The sequence below is a fragment of the Scardinius erythrophthalmus genome (genome assembly GCF_964197995.2).
Source record: "Scardinius erythrophthalmus genome assembly, chromosome: 11".
Lineage (NCBI taxonomy): Eukaryota > Metazoa > Chordata > Actinopteri > Cypriniformes > Leuciscidae > Scardinius > Scardinius erythrophthalmus.
In genome coordinates, this window is record NC_138231.1 from 9,927,099 (window position 1) to 9,949,998 (window position 22,900).

Sequence of the window (22,900 nt, forward strand, 5' to 3'; positions counted from 1 at the left end):
TTTAGGGATGCATCGATTTGAAAATTTTGGCTGATACGATAACTCTTTATATTTGAAAGCTGATAACCGATATATTGGCCGATAAATCTAAATCCAAATTTTTATATAATTTTTGAGAGCCTGATTACAAAAACAAAAGTCTCACCATTAAAAGCCATGACCCAAACACACAATTATAATGTTCTCATTATAATTTTATGTAGCCTATATGACAAACTTGAGCTGCACATCTTGCACTGAACTGTATTTCCCTTTTTGAACTGATTCCAATCATATTTCAAGCTATTCAAAACCATAATGGCGAACAGTGCGCATCTGAAGTATATTAAGGAAATAATCCATTATTTATCGGCTTTAATATATCGATTTTATTTTATTTTATTATTTTCTAACGAAAACATTAAAAGTGAACATACATTGGCCGATACCGATAAGGAGGCGACATATCGTGCATTAGAATGGCTTTTCAATTCACAAATCACCAACATTCACCATGGATTTAATGTAGTAACGCTAACTGTAACCATGGTATTGTGGCAGAAATAGTTGAATGTTTTTACATTATTCATTTCAGGGTTCGTACAACATTTTGTGAGTGATATTCAAGCACTTTTCAAGGATTTTCAAGTGCTTCACACTTTTTCCAACACTTCCACTTCCACTTTCCAACGCTCTAAATATTATACAGTTTAAACGTTATTTTTAATGTGATGACCAAAAACATTATTTGTTCATCTATCAAAGATTGTCCCCATCTGTAAAACCAAAAGTTAAAGGAAAGCTTTAAAAAGGAAAACTAACTCGTGGCAAACGCTTTTATTTAAAAATAAAAAAGATATGAAATGACCATTATAACCAGTAGATGGCGGCAGAGTAGCACTTATTTGGCTTATTAGCCATTTCCACTTGCTAATATAGCTTTTTTCCCACATATTTTACTTTTAAATTTATATTTAGGTATTATGAAATACCTAAAGGCTATTTTTGTAGGCTAAAATGATAAAATATCAAATCCTCAAGAAATACATTTTTGACAAGTATGAAGTTGGAAAACTCAAGAAGTCTTATGAAAAACAAAAACAACTTAAAATTGTGAAGAATTACACAGAAAGCAAGTAAAGACTGCTCATTTTATAATCACTGAAGCTGTCGGTCAGTTCAAATACTATAGAAGAACAATGGTACATTTAATAAGAGTAGAATATTCACATTTTTCCATATAAAAATTAGGCTGTTGTTAAAAATACATTTTATCTGCATCTACACTCAAGCTCAGTGTTTTACTGCACATTTGCATTTCCAAGAAAAGGAAAACATGTAATACCATTAGTTACTGTACTTATTAATGCAAAACAATAAGAATAAATTACCTTTATGATCTGGAAAACAGATCTAGTGAAATTGTATTTAGGAAAACTAATGGTCTAAAATATCCAAAAAGCACTAGCACAGTGTTATAAACTTTGTTCACTTGTGTACTTACATTATCCCAAATGTTTCCAACAATGTTTTAATCCAAACAAATTCATAATTTTAACCAGTGTAACATCTCTCCTCATTGTGTCGCCTGTCAATGGCATCATATCCGCGTTATCCTCCGCTAGAAACCATGTCAACACAGTGAATCTCATGAAAAAATGTGGAAGTAGTAGTTGCAGCCTCTAGCACAAGTATTCGTTATTGTTTGCAGCAGGTTCTGTTGCCAAAGATAACTCCAATAAACGTAAATGTACGGGTGAATCAAATGACACAAGAAGAGTTTTGGACAAGGGGAGAAATAAAACGATGATCAATATCGGTGTGGTATTTCCTAACACTGTTTAACAAGTCTGGTGAACAAGTCTATGGCAGTGCAATTAAATACAGAATGGGCCCTATCTTGCACCCAGCGCAATAGACTTTGTACACCGACGCATGTATCATTCCTATTTTGCACCCGCGCAAAGCGCGCTTTTCCCTCCACAGAAGCGCGTCGCTAAACTAGGGAATGAACTTGCGCTCCCTGGGCGGTTCAGCGCAAAGAGGAGGCGTGTTCCGGCGCAAACGTTCCCTCATGCTATTTTGCATGTTTAGAAAACAATTGCGCCACTAACCAGGAAAAAATAGTTTAAAGTCAGTGGCGCGTTGCGCATGTTATTCATATGCTATTTTAAGGGCGCATGCTTGGCCATAATCAATGTAGCGTGTGCACAACGCGCATACACTTTGATTCTCTCATCTACACAGAAGCAGCCGTTTTCATTTTTGCAAATCATACATTATTACGATAGATAGATAGATAGATAGATAGATAGATAGATAGATAGATAGATAGATAGATAGATAGATAGATAGATAGATAGATAGATAGATAGATAGATAGACAATTTATTATAAAAGCATACATCTAGCTTACACATTTACCCAAATTATCATACGCCTTTTTAACCGAAGTTAATTTGGGTGGGTTTCTCCATCCCCAACGTCCCTGACGAGAGCGTTGCTCTCCTTGGCTGTGAACCGCTCCTGGCGCGCGCCTGGCAAATCCGCCGTTATAATAGGAATCCGCATTAGAACAAGCGCGCCTGCTCTTAAAGGGAATGTGAGATGACGCTCTGACTGGTTTATTTCACGTTACGCCCAAACCACACCTATGAATAATGAAGCTACTTCAGACCAACCCCTTTTATATTTGCGCCTGGCGCAAGAGTCATTTATCCCGCCGGGAAAATTGCAACAGCGCCAAGACCCGCCCACAAAGTTACTTGCGCTTTGCGCTTTTACACTTGCGATTCAGATCGTTAAAATAGGGCCCTATGTGTTATACATACTAAGTCAGCCTTTTTGCTAAATGCTATGGGTACGTTCAAATGAACGATTGTTTTGAGCACGTAAATCTGTGCTGTGTTACCCCACCATTTAATTTGACAAATAAAGCGCCATGAATGAGTAATTTAGCATTAAACATTGTTACTTGCGGCTAATTCATTAGAATGAAATAAAATCATGTGATCAAACGTAACGGTTATAAAAATGTTTTTCATTACCTCATTCATGAACATGTTTTGTAAGTCCTGTCGGATTGATTTCCATCGGCAGTGGAGGTGAAGACAACAACTCCCATAATTCACCGCTCCTTCACAGCATCATCAAGCTACGCCTTATTACGTTATTGTTTTAAATGTTATAGTTTTAAATGTACGACCTCTAGTGGCGAAAATTACACACTGTGCCTTTAAATCCATTACAATATTCACAGTGGTACTTTATTGTCCTTAAACCTATTACAAAATTATTGTGAATATTCTTCAGCATTGAGTAACTGAGGACATTTACTGTAGCTGGTCGTTGTCGCACATTAACTGATTATTCACTAAATGACTATTGACAAAAAAATGACTAAAGATTAATGACAAAAAAAAAGATGTTTACTAGATAAATATCAATACAGCATGACGTCAGGTTTCAGAAACAAAAATAGCTGTCTAAATTTAGAAGACTCCCCTATGAATGCTTTTTGTTGCATGCTGAATGATGTCACACATGAGTGAGAAATTAATAATACACCTGTCTTGCCGAGATACACAGATCTCATCTTTCTCTCTCTCTCTTGCTATCCTTGTTGTTCTAGACCTCTCTTTTCCGTCCGCTCACTATAGTGCCTATGATGCGACTCGATGTAAATCTGCAGTGCTGAGTCACTCTCCTGTCTTCCTTTGCCCTATCAGACAGATGAAGGAATAAACTGACAAAAATAAGAGGTGGAAAGACATTGAAAAAGAAAATATGTTATTGCATTTCCCACTTTAACCACATAAAGTGTTTTTGGACCCAAGAAAGAGACATAATGAAAGGGAAAAGACTTAGCGTATGAATTAAAAACAGCTCTGTGCAAGAGCAAGCAAGCATTCATAAAGAGAGGCAGTGATGTCACTGCATGGAGTGAGAGAGAGGAGAGGTGGGGGCTCACACTCCGCTTGCCGCCTACTGAACCTACACACACACATACACACTATCTGAGAGTTACAGCAGGCTGTTCAGAGCAGGAGAGCAACACATCCAAGCACTCAGACGTGCTGCTCACATATACTCTGTCAGGGGCCGGTCATCCCTTCACTCTGAGTGAGCCCAGCATGCCCTCCAGGAGCGTGGACTGTAATATCTCCACCCTCATCGCCTGCGCGGTGGACGTGGAGGTGTTCACCAATCGGGAGGTCAAGGTAGGGCAGGAACTTCCATCCTTGTTTAGGGTATATACAGCAAAGAGTTGGCGTAACTGATTTAGAAAGACGTTAAGACTGTGTCACACTGACGTCCTTCATTCTGAAGTACAAATAAAAAAGGTTATAATGTTTAGACAGTGTGCGTATGTAATTATAACTGACTGACTAGAGTGCATCATTATAAAAATCTATAGAAAAAGACACTTTTTTGACCTGAAATGCTCATCGATTGAAATTAAGTGCTTTTATTTGTCTTTCAAGTGATTGTGTTTGTAAATGTGCCTCTTTAAATGATTTTCTGTCTAATAGTTGTTTTGCACTCAATGGTAGATTGTCTGAGAAAAGGTTTGCCTTGAGTCGTAAACTCTCTTTTCATTCACACCGCACACCTCTCATTACAAAGAATACACTTAATCTCAGTGCATCACACTCTTGCCCTACTGACCATCATTCTCTGAAGTCTGTAACATGTTCATCTTCCACATCACAGACTCTGTCAGACCTACAAGGTCACTATTGATTCCACATCCTTCATTTGGATGGGTGTTTACCATGCTTCATTGTACCCTTTGGAATCAGTGGAATCTATTTTAATTGAAATATATTATACTGTACTTGGCAATTTAGTAAATATTAGAGCTCGGCAACCAGGGTCAGATCTGATGGGTCCACATCTCTTTGTCCTGAAAACATGTGATGACAATTTGAATGTAGTGTATCCTCATTGTGCATGGAAGGAATGTCAGTAGCGAAGAATTGTTCTTTTATGACTGTCAGTGCTCCTAAGCACTATGTATCCAGAAATATATTGGAATTTATTTGTCTAACATCATGGAAGCATCAACAAAGGAAAAATAATGGGACGTTATTTCCATATACCGGCAATGCAATTATCTAAAATCTAATCTCTTTTTTATCACACTGAAAAACTGGCCTAGCAATGATTTTCATACTTTTGGTCATGTCCCTAAGAGCCACTGGTGTTACATTAAACTATGACTTGGTGTTGCTCACAAACAATATTTTGTTAAGCGATATTGAATAGTAGAGGACGATTCTGGAATGGACTCTTTTGTCTCTGTACTACAGTATTTAGTGTTGTCTGACAAACACCGTTAAAAACGTATGAATATTGTTTAACTTCCTATTCTCTGTGACAAGCGGGTGTCAGAAATGGAAACTTCTGCAGAACTTTTGGTAACACTTTAGTTTGGGGACCAATTCTCACTATTAAGTAGTTGCATATTGGCTTGCATATTATATTGGCTGTTCATTTGTACTTATAAAGCACATATTAATGCCTTATTCTGCATGACCATATTCTACATCCCTTATTCCTACCCCATACCTAAAATTAGCCACTACAACAACTACCTTACTAACTATTAATAAGCAGTAAATCAGAAGTTTATTGAGGCCAAAGTCTTAGTTAATAGTGAAAATGTGTTCCCCAAACTAAAGTGTAACCGTATTTCTGCTTTTTCCATAAGTGCCACCTACTGTCAGAGAGTGTAATCACATTTTATTCTGCCTGTCTGACATTTTTTCTGCATTGGTATGAACAGACAATCACATGTGAAAATCGGATCACATTTTTGTGCTGAACATTGGTGTGAACAGGCCTTTAGGACAGGTTGTCCTGTTATTGGTAAATATTATTTTTCCCCCACCCATGAGGCCTTTATGACAGCAGAAAAAAAAGTGTTTTGTATGCTAAAAAGAAAATGAAAAAAATGCCAAATTTTGATGTAAACAAAATTCGGGTTTCTATTTTTATTTTTATTTTTTTTTTTTTTGAAGAAATTATACATACAACAAACATTCATAGTCCACAAAAAGAAAAAAAAAATGTCCATAGGATTTGTGCACTAAAAGTCTTCAGAAGCTGTATGAGGAACAAACCAAAAATGTGACCTGCTAACCCTTTAACCCACATCCAAATTTAGATCCAAAGCTATCATATGGTTTCAGAAGACTTAATGAAGACTCACCCAAAAATGAAAATTAACCCATAATTTACCCTCACCTTCAAGCCTTTATGTGACTTTTTTCAGCCAAACACAATCGAAGTTATAATAAATAATATCTTGGCTCTACCCAATTTTATAATGGGAGTGAGTAGCGCCTGAGGGTTTGAAGCCCAAAAAAAGCGCATCCATCCATCATAAAAGTAATCAGTACTGCTCCAGGGGTTAATAAAAGCCTTTTTAACGATGCATTTTTGTCAGAAAAATATCCATATTTATAACTTTAGAAACTAGAATCACTGCCCTTTCATTTTTGTGTGAACTAACCCTTAAACGAAGAAGTTTTCATGTTGTCAAGAATATAGACTGATATCCCAATATTTTCCAGTCTCATATAATACCTCTTTATCTTTCCTATATGCATCCTGCATCTCTTCCTGCCTCATGAGTTTCTCGTGACATGTTTCACATTGCCTGCGCTGTGACTGGGCTGAGTTTCAGCTGGGCCATAATGCTGAGTAATAGCAGGAAGAGCAGTGGGTCTTCTGGGCTTTCCACATTTATTTGCTCCTTGCTGGGAACACGGCAAGTCAGGAGGTCACTTTTATTTTCTCTTGGTGCCATGGAGGTGACCTGCTTCCTCTAATAACAGCAAGAACATCTCAGGCACTGCAGCACGACTCCATTTCCTGTCATATCAGTTCACCAAATAAGCATCCAAATATTAGATTTTTATTATTTTACTATTGAATTTTTTTTTCTTTGTTCTCAGCCTTTGTACGCTGCGAGGGAAGCATTTGATTGTGATAAAATACTCTCAAGATTATGTTTTCATCCTGGGCTCCTTTTTGTATGACGTCACACTTAAAAGACCTCATCATCTTATGTTTCAAAATGAAATCATTCTCTTTTCCATGCACTGGTTAGAGATGGCTAGATCAAGCACAAATGTTGTGCAAAATATGCATCAGAAGGCCAGAGAACAAGCATGTGACAATTATATCTGTTTGTTTACATCTCTGTATTATACTAGATCCCAGTATTCGTGTAATATTTAGGCTTGCAGGCTTGCCTAAGAGAAGCATTGTCCTGTTTTATAGTGGTAAATTCAAAGAGTTATATTTAACCGAAGTCAAAGTTGAGGAAAATGAGCTTGAGAGGATCTGGCCTGGATCTGTATAAGATGAATAGTCTCTCTCCATGCAAAGAAAAACTCACCTTTTTCTCCTCCCCCTTCTGAGGCTAATTCATCTCCCAGCAAGGAGAGGATCTGGTCTTGATTAAAAGCAGGGGACTGTTAAACTTGACATTCATTTCAGGATTAATGTTAAGGTTAGGCTCACTTTGCGTTTTCCCCTCTTCCACCTCCTATTAAGACCGTTTTCAAGCCCCAACGTGAACAGTAAACACACAGTTTGGCCAAGGAACAGCTGTAATTTCTTAAATGCCTGTATGCCTACCACACTATCCTCAAAGACGAGTGGAAAAGCATTGAACCTCATTTTTTTCTCCTTGATGTAAGGCCAATCATTCCATTCTAATGGAGTCTCCAGCCATATCTGCTGTTTACATTTTTGTATTGTCATCTGACACAGTTTGTACTTGCTTTGGTTCGTCTTGGCAGGAAAGCAACTATGTGAAGTTAAGCGAGGTGTCACTGGGCTAATGCATGCTATTTTTAGCATCTCTCTTATCCTTGATGGACTTTTTATCTGTCAAGCAAAAAGCTGTTAACCGAGTGTGTCATTGCGCAGTAATTTCATGCTTTAGTGGGTTGAGATCATACAGCGGCCTAGACGTCACCACAGGCTGTTTATAAACTAACATGGCTGCTTGGCTGCTTCCAAAACAAAGGATTTTTCCCTTTCTTTCTAATATAATTCAGCCTGATTGGTCCTTTAACGCTCCACTCTCACCTAAAATGGACATGTTCTTGAGAAGGTCAGGTAAAATCGTTTCACTGACGTCCGAATCAAACATGTCTGTTTTTCTTGCACAAGCTCATAGCGAATTACCTAATGTTTTTCAGCTACCTCCTTTAACTTTTTGTGATTGCAATATAGGCTACTAGACAACACTTCTCATTTATTTTGACCTTTAATAAATACTGCAACTAAATTTTGAAGGGAGAGTCTGAAAATGTAAATTCTGTCGTTATTTACCATTATTTATCATTCTAAACCATGACATAAAAGAAGATATTTTGAAGAATCTTTCAACTGTTTTTGTCCACACACAAATAAACTGACAATTGACCTCCACTGTATAGTTAAACTGAGACAATCTTATTAAGTATCATATTTTGTGTTTCACAGAAGAAAGCCATACAGATTTGGAACGACATGAAAGTGAGTAAATAATGACAATGTTCATTTTTGGGTGAACCATCCCTTTAAAGATTGGCTTTAAGTGAAATTTAAATAATTGCAAAGGTAACAATCAATATCAGCTGATACAAATAAATTAAAGATATCTATTAAAGGCATCTATAATAGATTAAAAAACACAAAATAGTACTTTAGTCAGAGCAGACACCATCTTGAACAAGCTAAGTAAGCTGTGATGGAAGTACAGTCATTTCATTTGTTGTACTGTTGAGTCCCTACCTGGGATTGTGCCAAAAGAAGCCAACGCAATCTACCAAGAGCAGCGCAAATTAGTGTCTGGCTTGCTTATTTGTGGGCGTTAAATAATGGTGCAAAAAAAAACAGTAAATTGACGAGCTCAAACCTTAGTAAATCACCTTGCATTATTCATTTAAATACGCTCCTCCCATAAATTGCAATAAAGTCAGCTGCAAAAGTCAGCTGTGTCAATGCCTTTTCAGAGGTTGGCGCTGGCGCAAGCTGTTATTAAATCTGGCCCCAAGTTGGTACAAATACAATGCATTGATTTCTCAGTGTCATAAAATGTAAAAAAAAATAAAAATAACAAAATGGCCCATTTTCACACACAGGGTTTAGATTAAGCAAGGAAACATGCCTTAGAAAAACACATTACTGCTGTATGCATCTTGACACCAAACAACGGCACTGACATATTATAAGATATATCAGCGCAAGAGTTGCTTCCAGTTAACCCTTATGTGCTGTTGGGGATGTTTTCATCCACTATGGGGTATTTTTGAGTCTAAATTTGGCTATAACTTTTTCTGTGTTTCAGCAAATGGGATGATTTTTGGTGACAAATCTTATTTTGACACATATTTTGGGAAAATGCTTTGAAATTTTTCAAAAACTCAACAGTTCACTGTGGGCAAATTTACTACCCTTTCGTTATGTTTGTGGCTGAAAACAGCCACTACTTTAAACTGCTGTAAAAATTTATCAGATAAATATTTTTTTCTATTTTTTTTGCATAAATCTATTAATCAACCTCAGTCCTGCTCAAAAATACTAAATGTTTAAAAAAAAATCAGGATTTTAACTCTTTAATTGCCAAATTTGTAAATGATGTCACTGATTTGGGGAAAAAACACACACAAAATGACTCATTTTCAATATAAAATGTGATTGTGGACTGGATTTTTTTTTACCTTTTATCACAGTCTTGGACATGTCAAAGATTAGAAACAACATTGGTTTTGATGCATTGTTAGTTTTTGTGCAGCATCAGATTTTAACTTTTTCTCCCTCATTTACTGTTCGTGGCTGTTTTTGCCCCATTGACTTCCATTATAACCACATTTTTTGATTGCAAAGCCATGACACCATATAATCATGCATTTTTGATTGTTGGTGGTTTTCCCTGTTGGGAAGAGGTAAAATTTTTACTGTTGATAACCGGGTGGCACCATTAACCCTTTAGATAGGCCTGTGCCAAAAAAAGCTTAGTTTCTGGCTTTTACATGGAGTTATATGGAGTATAACAGCATAATAAAGTGTGTGTGTGTGTGTGTGTGTGTGTGTGTGTGTGTGTGTGTGTGTGTGTGTGTGTGTGTGTGTGTGTGTGTGTGTGTGTGTGTGTGTGTGTGTGTGTGTGTGTGTGTGTGTGTGTGTGTGAACTCACCTTGATGCGTCTGAGAAAATCAAAATATGCACCTCAGCTCTCAGAACTGCATGGAGTAAACAAAAACAAAGTGTATTTATGCACCTGCTGCCTTTTGATGGTGAGAAATGCAGACTAAACAAAAACAAAGCAAGTGGATTTAAACGCGTGCATGCAAGCCTGCTGGTCATTTGATGGTGAGAAGAGCAGCAAGCAACATGAGAAAGGGCTTGACTTGTAGTGAAGTTTTAGAGATGATTATGCAGCCTAGGGGTGGAGCCGAACCCGAATACGGTATTCGGAAAGCACAAATAATGTGTTTTTTACGAATACTTATTTCGAACAAATACTTTTAAAAATATTTGTATTCGGGAACAAGAAAAACTTTATATCAAAAAGCTGCGTTTCCTCATGAGACATGGCGACCGGCGGTGCTGCTGATGTGGTGGCTGAAATATTTTGGATTAGGCTAATGTCACGTTGTCATAAGGGGTAGTTCACATAGCGCGTTTTTTGCGCGTGCAGATTTCAAATGTAGGCGCGCGGCAAGCGCGCTTATAATAGAAGCGAGCGGCGCGCTGCATAGCAACGACAGACGCCACGGGAGGGCAAGCGCTTGTGGAAAGGAGAAAGCGTGCGAACTGCGCTCTTCATGATTACGAAGTATCAGCAAAGAATTAATTGATTTCTAGCCCTTGCATTAGCTTTAGATATATTTATGGAGATGAGAAATGAAATAAAAAAGCCGTCATTTTGTCATTAATATCAGTCCGTCAGAAAAGCAGTTCTAGGCTTATTCTTGGCTGGATAACTCTTAGCAGGTTTAAAAAGCTCTTTTAAAATTAAATATGAATGCAGTTTTGGATTAAATATAAGTACAGTCAAGTCAAATAAAACATGTTTTATCTCCTGTTTGGTAACACTACAATAAGATACCATTCATTAACATTACTTAATGCGCATCTAACATCAACACATTGAGTGAACAATATATTTTTACAACATTAATTAATGTTTGTGAATGTTATTTAATACAAACACTTGATTGGTCATGTTTGTTCACTTCATTCATTGTGCATTAAATAATGTTAACATAAATAATGTTAACTTTTGATTTTAAAAATGTATTTTTAAATGAACCCCAAGGAGAATAATTGCGACAGTATATAGCCTAACTATTGTTTATTGTTAGGTCATTTTATCTATTGTTATCTAACAAATGTAATATTAATGTAGTGTTTTTAATACTACAGTTTCCATCTTTGTAACCGTGATATAAACTTTAATATATGTAAATTTAATCTAAATTAAGCTTTACCGAAATTGTTACCGAGAACCGTGGATTTTCACAGGTATTGGTACCGAATACTGAAATTTTGGCACCGTGACAACACTAGTAGCTCTGTTAGCTTGGTAATTTAGACAATAGGCTGTTGACAGAGTAACATTAACGTAGGTAATGGCTGTTATGTTATTTTCTTTTCAATGACGTTCCTTGTTACATGTTCATTGCTTGATTTATGGAAAAACATCAACCAATATTGCATATCCATAATTATTATAATGGATATAATTAAAGAATACTTACACTATAACTTAAATTAGAAGTGTAACGCAAAAAAAATGGATTTTTACACCTATTTTGAAATTTACTCGAATACAAATACAAATACTTTTCCCCTCTCAACAAATACAAATACAGATACAAATACCGGCTGCTTTGCACACCCCTAATGCAGCCTGACCCTTCCAGCGAGCTGCAGGATGTTTCGTCTTCTCCCTCTGACACCACAGACTCAGGAGAGTCAGATCCTGATTTGGATGTGGCACCCTCATCATCCTCTCTAGCTTCCACTGAAGGCGAGGAGGATTCGGAGGATCCTGGATCTGGGTGGATTGGGAGAAACGGCGAAGTGTGGTTTTCCACCAACGCGGAGACAACTCCCTTTCTTCAGCCTGCCAGAGGCGTGACTCCAGGGCCGACGCGCTATGCCTTCGCAAGGGTCCAGAACATGGATTCCGTGTTCAATCTGTTTTTTACGGAGGAGATGATTGACCTCATTGTCAGCATGACTTGCGTCAACACATACATGTTTGTACAGTCATACAAACATGTATGACTATGCCTTGTGATGGCATAGCGTGTCGGCCCTGGAGTCACGCCACTGGCAGGCTGAAGAAAGAGAGTTGTCTCCGCGTTGGTGGAAAACAACACTTCGCCGTTTCTCCCAATCCACCCAGATCCAGGATCCTCCGAATCCTCCTCGCCTTCAGTGGAAGCTAGAGTGGATGATGAGGGTGCCACATCCAAATCAGGATCTGACTCTCCTGAGTCTGTGGTGTCAGAGGGAGAAGACGATACATCCTGCAGCTCGCTGGAGGGGTCAGGCTGCATAATCATCTCTAAAACTTCACTACAAGTCAAGCCCTTTCTCATGTTGCTTGCTGCTCTTCTCACCATCAAATGACCAGCAGGCTTGCATGCACGCGTTTAAATCCACTTGCTTTGTTTTTGTTTAGTCTGCATTTCTCACCATCAAAAGGCAGCAGGTGCATAAATACACTTACTTTGTTTTTGTTTACTCCATGCAGTTCTGAGAGCTGAGGTGCATATTTTGATTTTCTCAGACGCATAGAGGTGAGTTCACACACACACACACACACACACACACACACACACACACACACACACACACACACACACACACACACACACACACTTACACACTTTATTATGCTGTTATACTCCATATAACTCCATGTAAAAGCCAGAAACTAAGCTTTTTTTGGCACAGGCCTATCTAAAGGGTTAATGGTGCCACCCGGTTATCAACAGTAAAAATTACAAATTTTACCTCTTCCCAACAGGGAAAACCACCAACAATCAAAAATGCATGATTATATGGTGTCATGGCTTTGCAATCAAAAAATGTGGTTATAATGGAAGTCAATGGGGCAAAAACAGCCACGAACAGTAAATGAGGGAGAAAAAGTTAAAATCTGATGCTGCACAAAAACTAACAATGCATCAAAACCAATGTTGTTTCTAATCTTTGACATGTCCAAGACTGTGATAAAAGGTAAAAAAAAATCCAGTCCACAATCACATTTTATATTGAAAATGAGTAATTTTGTGTTTTTTTTCCTCCCAAATCAGTGACATCATTTACGAATTTGGCAATTAAAGAGTTAAAATCCTGAAATTTTTTTAAACATTTAATATTTTTGAGCAGGACTGAGGTTGATTAATAGATTAATGCAAAAAAAATTGAAAAAAATATTTATCTGATACATTTTTACAGCAGTTTAAAGTAGTGGCTGTTTTCAGCCACAAACATAACGAAAGGATGTAAATTCTAACAATGCACAAGGGTTAAAACAACTAAAACATGCACTTTATTCTGGGACTAGGCTTAAGTCTTGGCTTTAAAACCGGGGGATTGTATTTGTAGTCAGAGCTTCATAGCCATAATGACTTTGTCTTGACAACATTATGTCTGATTCTCATGACATTTATACCAGCAATTACCAGATGGTATCAATGTTCATTTCCACCACCTTAAATGAGGGCACTTAAACTGCTGTTGCTGTTTTTAAATGTGTTTCAAGGTGGTGGTAAATGAAGAGCAGACCTGTCGATTTGCGAATGTCCAATAGGCTCCTTGGAGTTCAAAAATAGAAAAATGTAGAGTGGGGAGAGGGGAGGGATGTCAGATCTGTGCCAAGGATCAAACCAAAAGCACAGCAATATACGCAGGTTTCTATCCATTCTGTTGAGGAGAACACATATGCAGCTCTCAATGGAGACAAAGTACCACTGATATTTTCTGTGGATAATTTTTGTTGTTTCTGCCAGTCTGCTGTCTTTTCTGACTTGCAAACTATATCTGAAACCAACTAAGTAGTTAAATATTGGATCTTGTTTTGAAAGAAACCTAGATGATACACAAACAGTATCATAAAGAAATGCAACAATGACATGTTTGTCTGTGCACAAATAATCTATTTGCAGTCAAAATGTTTTTTCTTCAGTATGCAATTTAAAATAACATGAAAAGCTAGTTAGTCGGACGGACGGACGGACGTGTGTGTGTGTGTGTGATCAATCGACTGAGAATGGAAAATCCACCATGTGCCAAAGTTCTGGTGTTTTAAAAATGGTAATTATATAAATATATCATTCCACAGATCCTTTTATGATTAGATAGAGTAATATTTTTAGAATGCCAGTGGCAAAATATTCCACTGCACATAACCCTGCATCCTCCTCCCTTCATCTCAGTGTCCATATTTGTAAAGGAATGTCATTTATTTCCACTACAAATAATTTACTTTGAAATGTCCGCTGAAGGCTCTCAAAAAGGAACATAACACCATGTAACCCGTTGTACTAAAGTACAGTCATACTTCAGCTATATTTATCTCCATCTGTTTAAAATATTAAATCTATTTGTTTATTATTTTGTATATTTGGCCTAATATACTCAAAACATAAAATGATACTCTTAACCTCAGTGTTTCCATTTGGGTTTATTTTCTAAATACATTCCATGGCTGTGATGGCCAGATGTTGTATATTTTTGGTGATAATAATATAATAATCACTACTATTATTGTTCATACTTGGGGTTAGTGATTTGATCAACCCTAAGTGTTAACCTTCGGCTTGTAAATCTTACCGCACTGGTATGGACATGAATGATAACTCCAACTGTGCAGGGCTGCGTTTCCCAAAAGCATCATAAGTTGATCATAGAGACCATTGGAGGCAATTGTTCTACGATCAACTTAAGCTTATAATGCTTTTGGGAAACGCAGCCCAACCTGTTTTTACTTTTCTAAGCAGACAGGTTTTTGTTTTTCGACTTTGACTTGAAAAATAAGGACCAGAATATCAGTAATTCGCTCTTTTGACTATAAGCCAATTAGCAACCACCAGTAACAGCCTAGAAATAAACCTGGTCTGAGTTGTGAACTAACCTGGACGCTGTTTACAGTGTGCCACTGAAAATTCAGCTCATATTTGGAAAGACATTTCTCACAACAAAAATTGGGAAATGTCTGACTGCCTTTCTAAAATGACCAGCATGAAGCTGTTTGACCAAGGGAGGCTAATAAAGCTAGTTAAGATGCCTGATGGGGACACCAGCATCCACAACACAACATATGCTGATGACCAGTAGCGCTGTGACGTAAGTGAATGATCTCATTTCAAGGTGCAGTGGATCAGACGAATGTGCTTTGATCTGCATTTCGCACACCATCAAGTTCTGGCTACATAATTCGCTCTGGGTACACTTGACATCTTGCAAAACTTCAGGGAAGTGCTGAGTCAGAAACCTGGAGTATAGAAAATGTGCACACACCGAATGCACTGGACTCATCTGGTGTCACCTGTCATCGCTGAGTCATTCAGAATCGGCCCAGCTGTCACTGCCGATACACACCTTACGTCCTGACACACGGTGGAGACGACACATCCACAGCTGTCATCTCCGGGGACGTTCACTTTTGGCACTGAGATGAAGGAATATGCTGGAGGTTTTTCACAGATTGTGACAGGATACAAGGTGTTTGGCGAATTGAACTGGCTCAGCTATCCATCTGTTTCTGCAGGAGAATACCAGCGAGCAGCTCGAATCCTTCATCTTCCCCTGTCTCTGGACATTTTTATAGAGCACATTCACTATTTCCTGATGCTAAAAATGACATGTTTAGATTCTATGTGTTGGGAAGAATTGAGCAGAATCTCAAGTGACTGATAGTAAATAGTCATTTCGAAGACATTTTTATCAAAAGCAACAAATTGCACACTTATCACAGAACAATCACTTAAAGCAGGAGTCTCAAACTAAAGTTACCTAAGACAAAAGCAATTTGATTTGCATGCAGGGTTTTAAGGATAAACTATTCACACCTGAAGGGTTTTATGATTCAGCCAGCAGGAAGTATGAGACCCTTAACTGTCCTCAAGGACATAATATGGGGATCAAACCAGGAACTTTAGCTTTTTTATTAACTTACATCACACCATCCACCGTTTATGTGATACTGATTTCACAATCTACCTGAAATAAATTTTTGATACAAAGCAAGCATGTCTCTTGGGCCTCACATTATGTTTCATATCTACTTTCCCATGCCATGTTAGGTATAAGTGTTTCTCATTTTAGATTATTGTTTATCATCACACTGAAATGTTTCACCAGTTGGGTAGAATTTTAGGGCATATTTGAGGGGCTTCATGTTGAATACCTATTTTTGGTGTACACATTAGCCTCACTTCCAAGTGCTTATGTGCAATGCCTTTAAAAGGCAAAGCAAACCCAACACTGAGACATTAACCATTTTAACAGGTCTCTGAAAAAAATGCAATTAAATACCTCACTAAGCTGAACAATCAAATCAGGAATGTGATAGCCTACGCACATTTGATGCCGTTCTTTTGGAAAATACTAATTGTTCTAAGGTGTTTCTATTCCAGCAATCCTGTTTCAGATGCTACCCTGAAGGAGTTTCATAACAGAATGTTTTTACTTATTTAGTAAGCTATTTAAACTATCCCTTTAAAGGCAACCACCCCTTTAAGTCCTCATGGTGAAGGTTAGAATACATTTGATTTGGGAAAATCCTCTCTTTAACACATTAGGCTGAGAGTGCTGAAGGTTGCTCAGGCCCATCAGGACTGATTACTGAACTGAGAGACATGAGAGACAAGCTGCAGATAGAATTGTTTTCATCAGTTCCTCTCCTGCCCAGGAAATGAATATAAAGTGTCATAACAGATTCAGCCAATCTGTCTCTCCAACAGGGTCCAGTTCTGCCTGAGCTGATTGGATGTTTTGTGAGGCGTGCCTAGTCCAAAAACTGCTCTGTCCCATAAAGAATACCGTGACGTTCATCCTGTCAGCGATATGCTGACATTATTCGCAATCGTTCTATCGTGGCCCTGATGAGATTGATATTGGTGGAACAGCTCTTGCTTGTTTCTGGCGCAGTAAAGAAGCATTCCTGCTCAACTTTCTCTCTCCTCTGTGAAGACATGAATTATTCATGTTTTGACATTTGCCAGTGGACAGAACTGAAATATTCATCTCTTGTTAATATATCTTGTATATTTTTTGTCTTTCAGGAAATGTTCGAGGCGCTCTTCCTTGCGTACGATGACGGTGTGACGTTCCAGCAGTTTAAGAGCTTCCGACGTGTACGGATCAATTTCAGTAACCCCAAAGCAGCAGCCAGCGCTAGAATAGAGCTCCACGAGACACCTTTCAGAGGAAAGAAACTCAAACTCTACTTTGCCCAGGTGAGAAGTGGTAGTTAGTTGCATATAACAGAACAACACAAAAGACAAACTAAGCATTTGCCAAGTGATATCATGTTGTTTGTGCCACTGAGCTGCCAATAGTGGCACCAAACGCATTACTAGAAAAGACAATACAAATTTTTACAATGCCATGTCTGAACATTTATAGATAAATAGGACTATAGAAAAAGAGAACAATCGATAGATGATTGATTGATAAGATGTTATGTGGAGTGTGGCCCTTGTTCAGTTTTGCCAAATCTTTATAGAATGCTGTTCTTGCATAATGTTCTCAGATTTTAAACGTATAGCTCATATTTGTGAATAGCTACTTGAGAAACATCTGGTTAGATCTCTCCATCAAGTGTTCCAGACAATCTTTGTTCGACTGAATCCTGACTGGACTAACACACTCTCTGGCTCTCAGGTGCAGAAACCAGCATCCGAAGGAGACAATTTGCACCTGGCTCCTCCCCAGCCTTCGAAACAGTTCCTCATCTCCCCTCCTGGCTCACCTCCAGTCGGCTGGCAACAGATTGACGAGACCACACCGGTTATTAACTACGACCTGCTGTATGCGGTTGCCAAGCTTGGCCCAGGTCAGCCACATCTCGCTCTCAATCTTTGTCCTAAGGCATCATTATCTCCGTGCATCATGTGCTAGTATGAAAGGTCTACACCTGAACTCTTAAGTTCAGCCTTGCATGCTGAGATATCACGTAGCATGCTACAAATCCTTATCCTCTCAAATCAAGCACATCCATTACTCACTCGGTTATCCGTTGTCTTAAATTGTCCCCTCTCACTGCAGTGCAGGTGATTACTGTACGTCCACCATCCTGCTCCTAATCAATGCGCGTTCTTCAGCCGACATTCAAGGGTGTGTGTGCGACTCCCACTGTGCCCTGATGAGCAGTTACTGTAGTCAGTGCTTGTGGAGCTGTAATGTGTTTTGATTAAAGCTGCCGTTTAGATGCTTCTGTTTATCTAGGTGTTTGACAGTGCAGACAGGGGGCTGTGTTTGGTATGGACCACACACACTTCCATACAGTGGGCCTGTGAGTGCCCTTGCTCTCCTGGGAACAGCTCAGCCATCTCGGAGTAAATAAGCACATTACGAAGCACCTCTGGGTGACCCTTTTCAGTGTCCCTTTCCTGTTACTGTGGATCTCCAGTTCCCAATTAACGAGCTACCATGAATTTTCTGTGGATTTTTTTATAGCATCATGTATTAAATTACAAATGGATACTGTTCTCCCATAACGTTATATAACTCTGTTAGGTTACATCAATCATCTTTGTCCTTTGTCTTTCCATTGTCCACCACTACTTTACTCTTACAAAAAACACTGTGGTGGTACTATGATATGAAATGATAATTTCATGGAATCACCATTATGGTATTGTCCAATAAACCAAGAAATGCTTTACAATAAGGTTCTCTATGTTAATATTAGTTAATGCAATAGTATATCAAACTATATTTTTTAAAGCATTTATTAATCTTAGTTCATGTTATTTTCTACATATACATTTTTTTTACATTTTAAGTCATATAAATTAACATTCATATATTTTGGAATTTATTACGCTTGATTAATGAATAATGTAAAATATTGCTGTTCATTGTAAGCTCATGAAACCTAATGGATTACTTATTGTAAAGTAGGACATATAATTTTGGCTAGTGTATGGTACATCAAGGCTTTAAAGGGTTAGTTCACCCAAAAATGTAAGTTCTGTCATTAATTACTCACACTCGTGTCGTTCCTAACCCGTACTTTTTTTCATCTTCAGAACACAAATGATCTTTTTAATGAAATCTGAGAGCTTTCTGTCCCTCCATTGACAGCTACGCAACTACTAGTTCATAAACAGATCGCAAAATTAATCCATATAAATTGAGCGGTTTAGTCCAAATTTTCTGAAGGACTAAATGATTGGAGAAGTCCAGCATACATCACCAAAGAGAAGTCTGTTGTTTCACCGGAAATTATTTTAAAAATTAATTACAAGGTAAAAAAATAAACAAATTAATAAAACACATGCATGGATGGATGAATCATTCACAATTATGATGAAATTTCTGAATTTTCATTTCATGCTAACTTTATAATTTGTTTACGTAGATTGTATCTTGAATATAAGTGTATTTTTTCTCAATTCACTGGCAGATGTTTCCCATATTATTAGCTTGTTTACACATATAAAAGGTTTTAAAGACAAAATACACTTGAAAACAAATCGTAATATGCTGTTGCTTCTCAAGTATATTTATTTTGTTTCAAGGAGATTTTAACTACAAAATAAGTCAAAATGCTAATTAAGAATATGATTTTTGTAGTGTAGAAAGAGCAAGAAGACGCTACGACAAAAGAGACCAGAGAGAGCTTTCTGCAGATTTTCTTTATGCGATTTTACTATCATTGACTCTTGCCTCATGAATATCATTCCTCTCCATCAAATCCATATCAACAGGCTCATGTCAATAACCTTGTATAAACGACACAGGCTGCATTTCTGCTGTCTGCTGATTTCCAGTAACACAAGACAATCCCAAACATCAGCTAAGAATTGCTTTGAATCCATCAGCTTTTATCTGCAGAACTGGATCTTTCCAAAATCAAGCCGAAAACACAACATCGTTACTGTCAGTCACTTTCACAGCTGTTTTAAACTAAACAATCCATCTGAGAGACTTTTTTTTACCCATAAGAGTGCCATGCGGTTTCTTGTAATGCGTCTAAATATGTCAGTATTATATCACTCAGCCTGATCCATCTGCCTCTCTGGCTCGAACATCATCGTCATTTAGTCCATCTTGCCTCGTTTTGCAACCAAACAGCTTTAGAGCACGTGAATATATGACGGCTTAAAAGCTCCGGCAGTACATCGCTTATGGAACCAGGTCAATTTTGAATGCCACCCTCTGTTTGTTTGGTCTATTTTTAGCTGACAGTGTAAAAGGCGTTTGGGGATTATGGAGTAGGAACATTTGAATTATGCAACAGGGTTTGGCATTATGGACTCTCATCCATCAAACCCCCAAGGGATCAATTTCAAAATCCTGTGAAAACATCCTGCTGAATTCTAAATCTCTCTCTGTCTGGCTCTTTCTAAATAACTACGGAGGGTGTTTAAGTATAACTGATGTTTTAACCTATATTATTTATGTAATGTAGCTATGTGATGCGCAAACAAATAAGTCATAGCTTATCAGAGTGTTACAATGCTTACTCTGTAGTTCAGTCAAATACTTTACATACTGTTAAAGGTAGGGTAGGAAATTTTCAGAGAGGCTAGCGAAAGCGAGCTAGCTTTGAAAGCATGAGATCCCATCCTCCCTTCAGAGTGTCTCCAAAGCCACGGCTCCTTCAAAACACCGCAGGGAGCAAACAAAAGAGATGACGAGAGACTGCGTTAAACTACCTCATGTCTCAAAGCACATAACATTACAATAATAGTGAACATGAAAAACTTAAAAAGCACTGACCGGTACACCTGACTGCTGCAGATTCATTTTGGCATTGATAGTGTTGCCATTGAAATGGTTTCAAACATCAAAGGTTTCCATCTCTTCCAGATTACAGTAGTTATAGTGTTAACACAGTTGTTTCGGTTCAGAAGGAACTGTAATGTAATGATTAGACGAACATTTTATGGTCCTATGTCTTCCACAGACAATATATATATACATATAAAAACATTTAGACCACTTAATTTAATTTAATTTGATTGCTATCAGGATGTAAAGAGACTTTCAACCAGCATAACAAAAAGTGTTTCTGGAACAAATGGCCTACCCTGCCTTTAAAGATTTTGCAGCTGTGAGATGCAAGGCTAACATGCAGATGGTACACGGGATCTAGGACAATGAGAGTCTCAGCTGAGATAACTCATTGTAGTACTGTAGGTTTTTCGATTGTTTCCTGTGCCTCCTTCAGCATTGGTCTGGTTTCACACTCAACTTGATCTTACATCATTACAAACATGCACGGCTTATAATAGAAAACATTACGCATGTCAATACATTGGGCCCTATTTTAACGATCTGAAACGCAAGTATCAAACGCAAAACGCAAGTAACTTTGTGGGCGGGTCTTGGGCACTGTTGCTATTATACCGGCGGGATAAATGACTCTTACTGCCGACACAAATCTAAAATGGGTTGGTCTGAAGTAGCTTCATTATTCATAGGTGTGATTTGGACGTAACGTGAAACAAACCAATCAGAGCGACATCTCACATTCCCTTTAAGAGCAGGCGTGCTTGTTCCATGGCGGATTGCTATTATAACGCCAGGAGTGGTTCACAGCCGAGGAGACCGACGTTCTCGTCAGGGCCGTAAAAGACAGAAAAGTGACATTGTATGGGGATGGGAGAAACCCACCCAAATTAGCTTCAGTTAAACAACTGTATAATAATGTGGCGGAATTGTTTTCTGGAACTGCAAAATAGCACCAGGGAACGTTTGCGCCGGGACACGCCTCCTCTTTTCGCTGAACCGCCCTCGGGAGCGGTCCGCTGTGCGTCGGGTGCAAAATAGGAATGATAGGCTACAAGCGTTGTTGTACAAAGTCAATTGCGCTGGGTGCAAGATAGGGTCCATAGTGTGTTTTTTTTTATTATTTAATGCTATTATGCGCACGAGTGAGCAACACTTGGGTTTACTGTATGCGCGTTGTATGAAGGTGACTTTCTGCTGCTTGTGAACTAACTCTTTTGAGGAGACAGCAGATTGTGAGCCATTCATTTGCCGCTCTGATTGCACTCACTAAACACGATTTCACTGCACGCTCTCGCTCGTATCCAAGGTAAATCATCCCCACTGTCATTCCTTTATGTGTTTTGTTGAACTAATGACGTCGTCATCGGCTAAAATGCATGCGCAGGTTACTTTATATATACACTTCTTTTGTCAGATACTGTTTTTCGCCTACTATAGTAGGGAAATATGCGATTTCAGATGCAGCCACGGTCTTATTATTGGGAGATACGAGGGTCTGTGACTCTACCATTGGAAAAAAGCGTAAAAGGCTAACTTGGATCATGTGTGCCTTGATAACCAATCACATTACAGCCTTGACATCATTGAATTTCTTCACTGAGTTGTGAGACAGTCAATCACTGTCCACAAAAATGAATAAGACACCCATTTAAAAAAAAAAAATTCACATTTCACATTCGCTTTCACATTACCAATTTTTTCATGCGAACCGTGCCCCATTTTTTTTTTAATAAACTGCCAGTGAAAACACCCTTAGATTGTAAAAACAATCAAAAAGGTATCAAAATTATTCATTTTAATAAATTGTTTAATCAATCTTTTAATTATTGACTTTTCATTTATATTTTTTAAGAAATTAAATTATAAATTGCATTGATTTTTGAAATAATTTAATGATTAATTCTTTTTAAATGTAATTAATCATTTAAAT

General features: G+C 37.9%; 1 protein-coding gene across 2 annotated transcripts in view; it reads left to right on the top strand.

The window, feature by feature from the left end:
• The window catches only part of rcan2 (regulator of calcineurin 2), an 81,402-nt gene that overhangs the window by 46,722 nt on the left and 11,780 nt on the right, over positions 1-22,900 (top strand). Inside the window, exons 1-3 of one of the 2 annotated variants that reach the window (XM_081379571.1) lie at positions 3,989-4,199; positions 17,289-17,462; positions 17,890-18,061. In XM_081379571.1, coding sequence (XP_081235697.1) covers positions 4,113-4,199; positions 17,289-17,462; positions 17,890-18,061 — 433 coding nt within the window. In that variant the 5' untranslated portion in view covers positions 3,989-4,112. Of the gene's footprint in view, positions 1-3,988; positions 4,200-17,288; positions 17,463-17,889; positions 18,062-22,900 lie in introns of those variants that run through there. The other variant, XM_081379570.1, reaches the window with a different exon arrangement.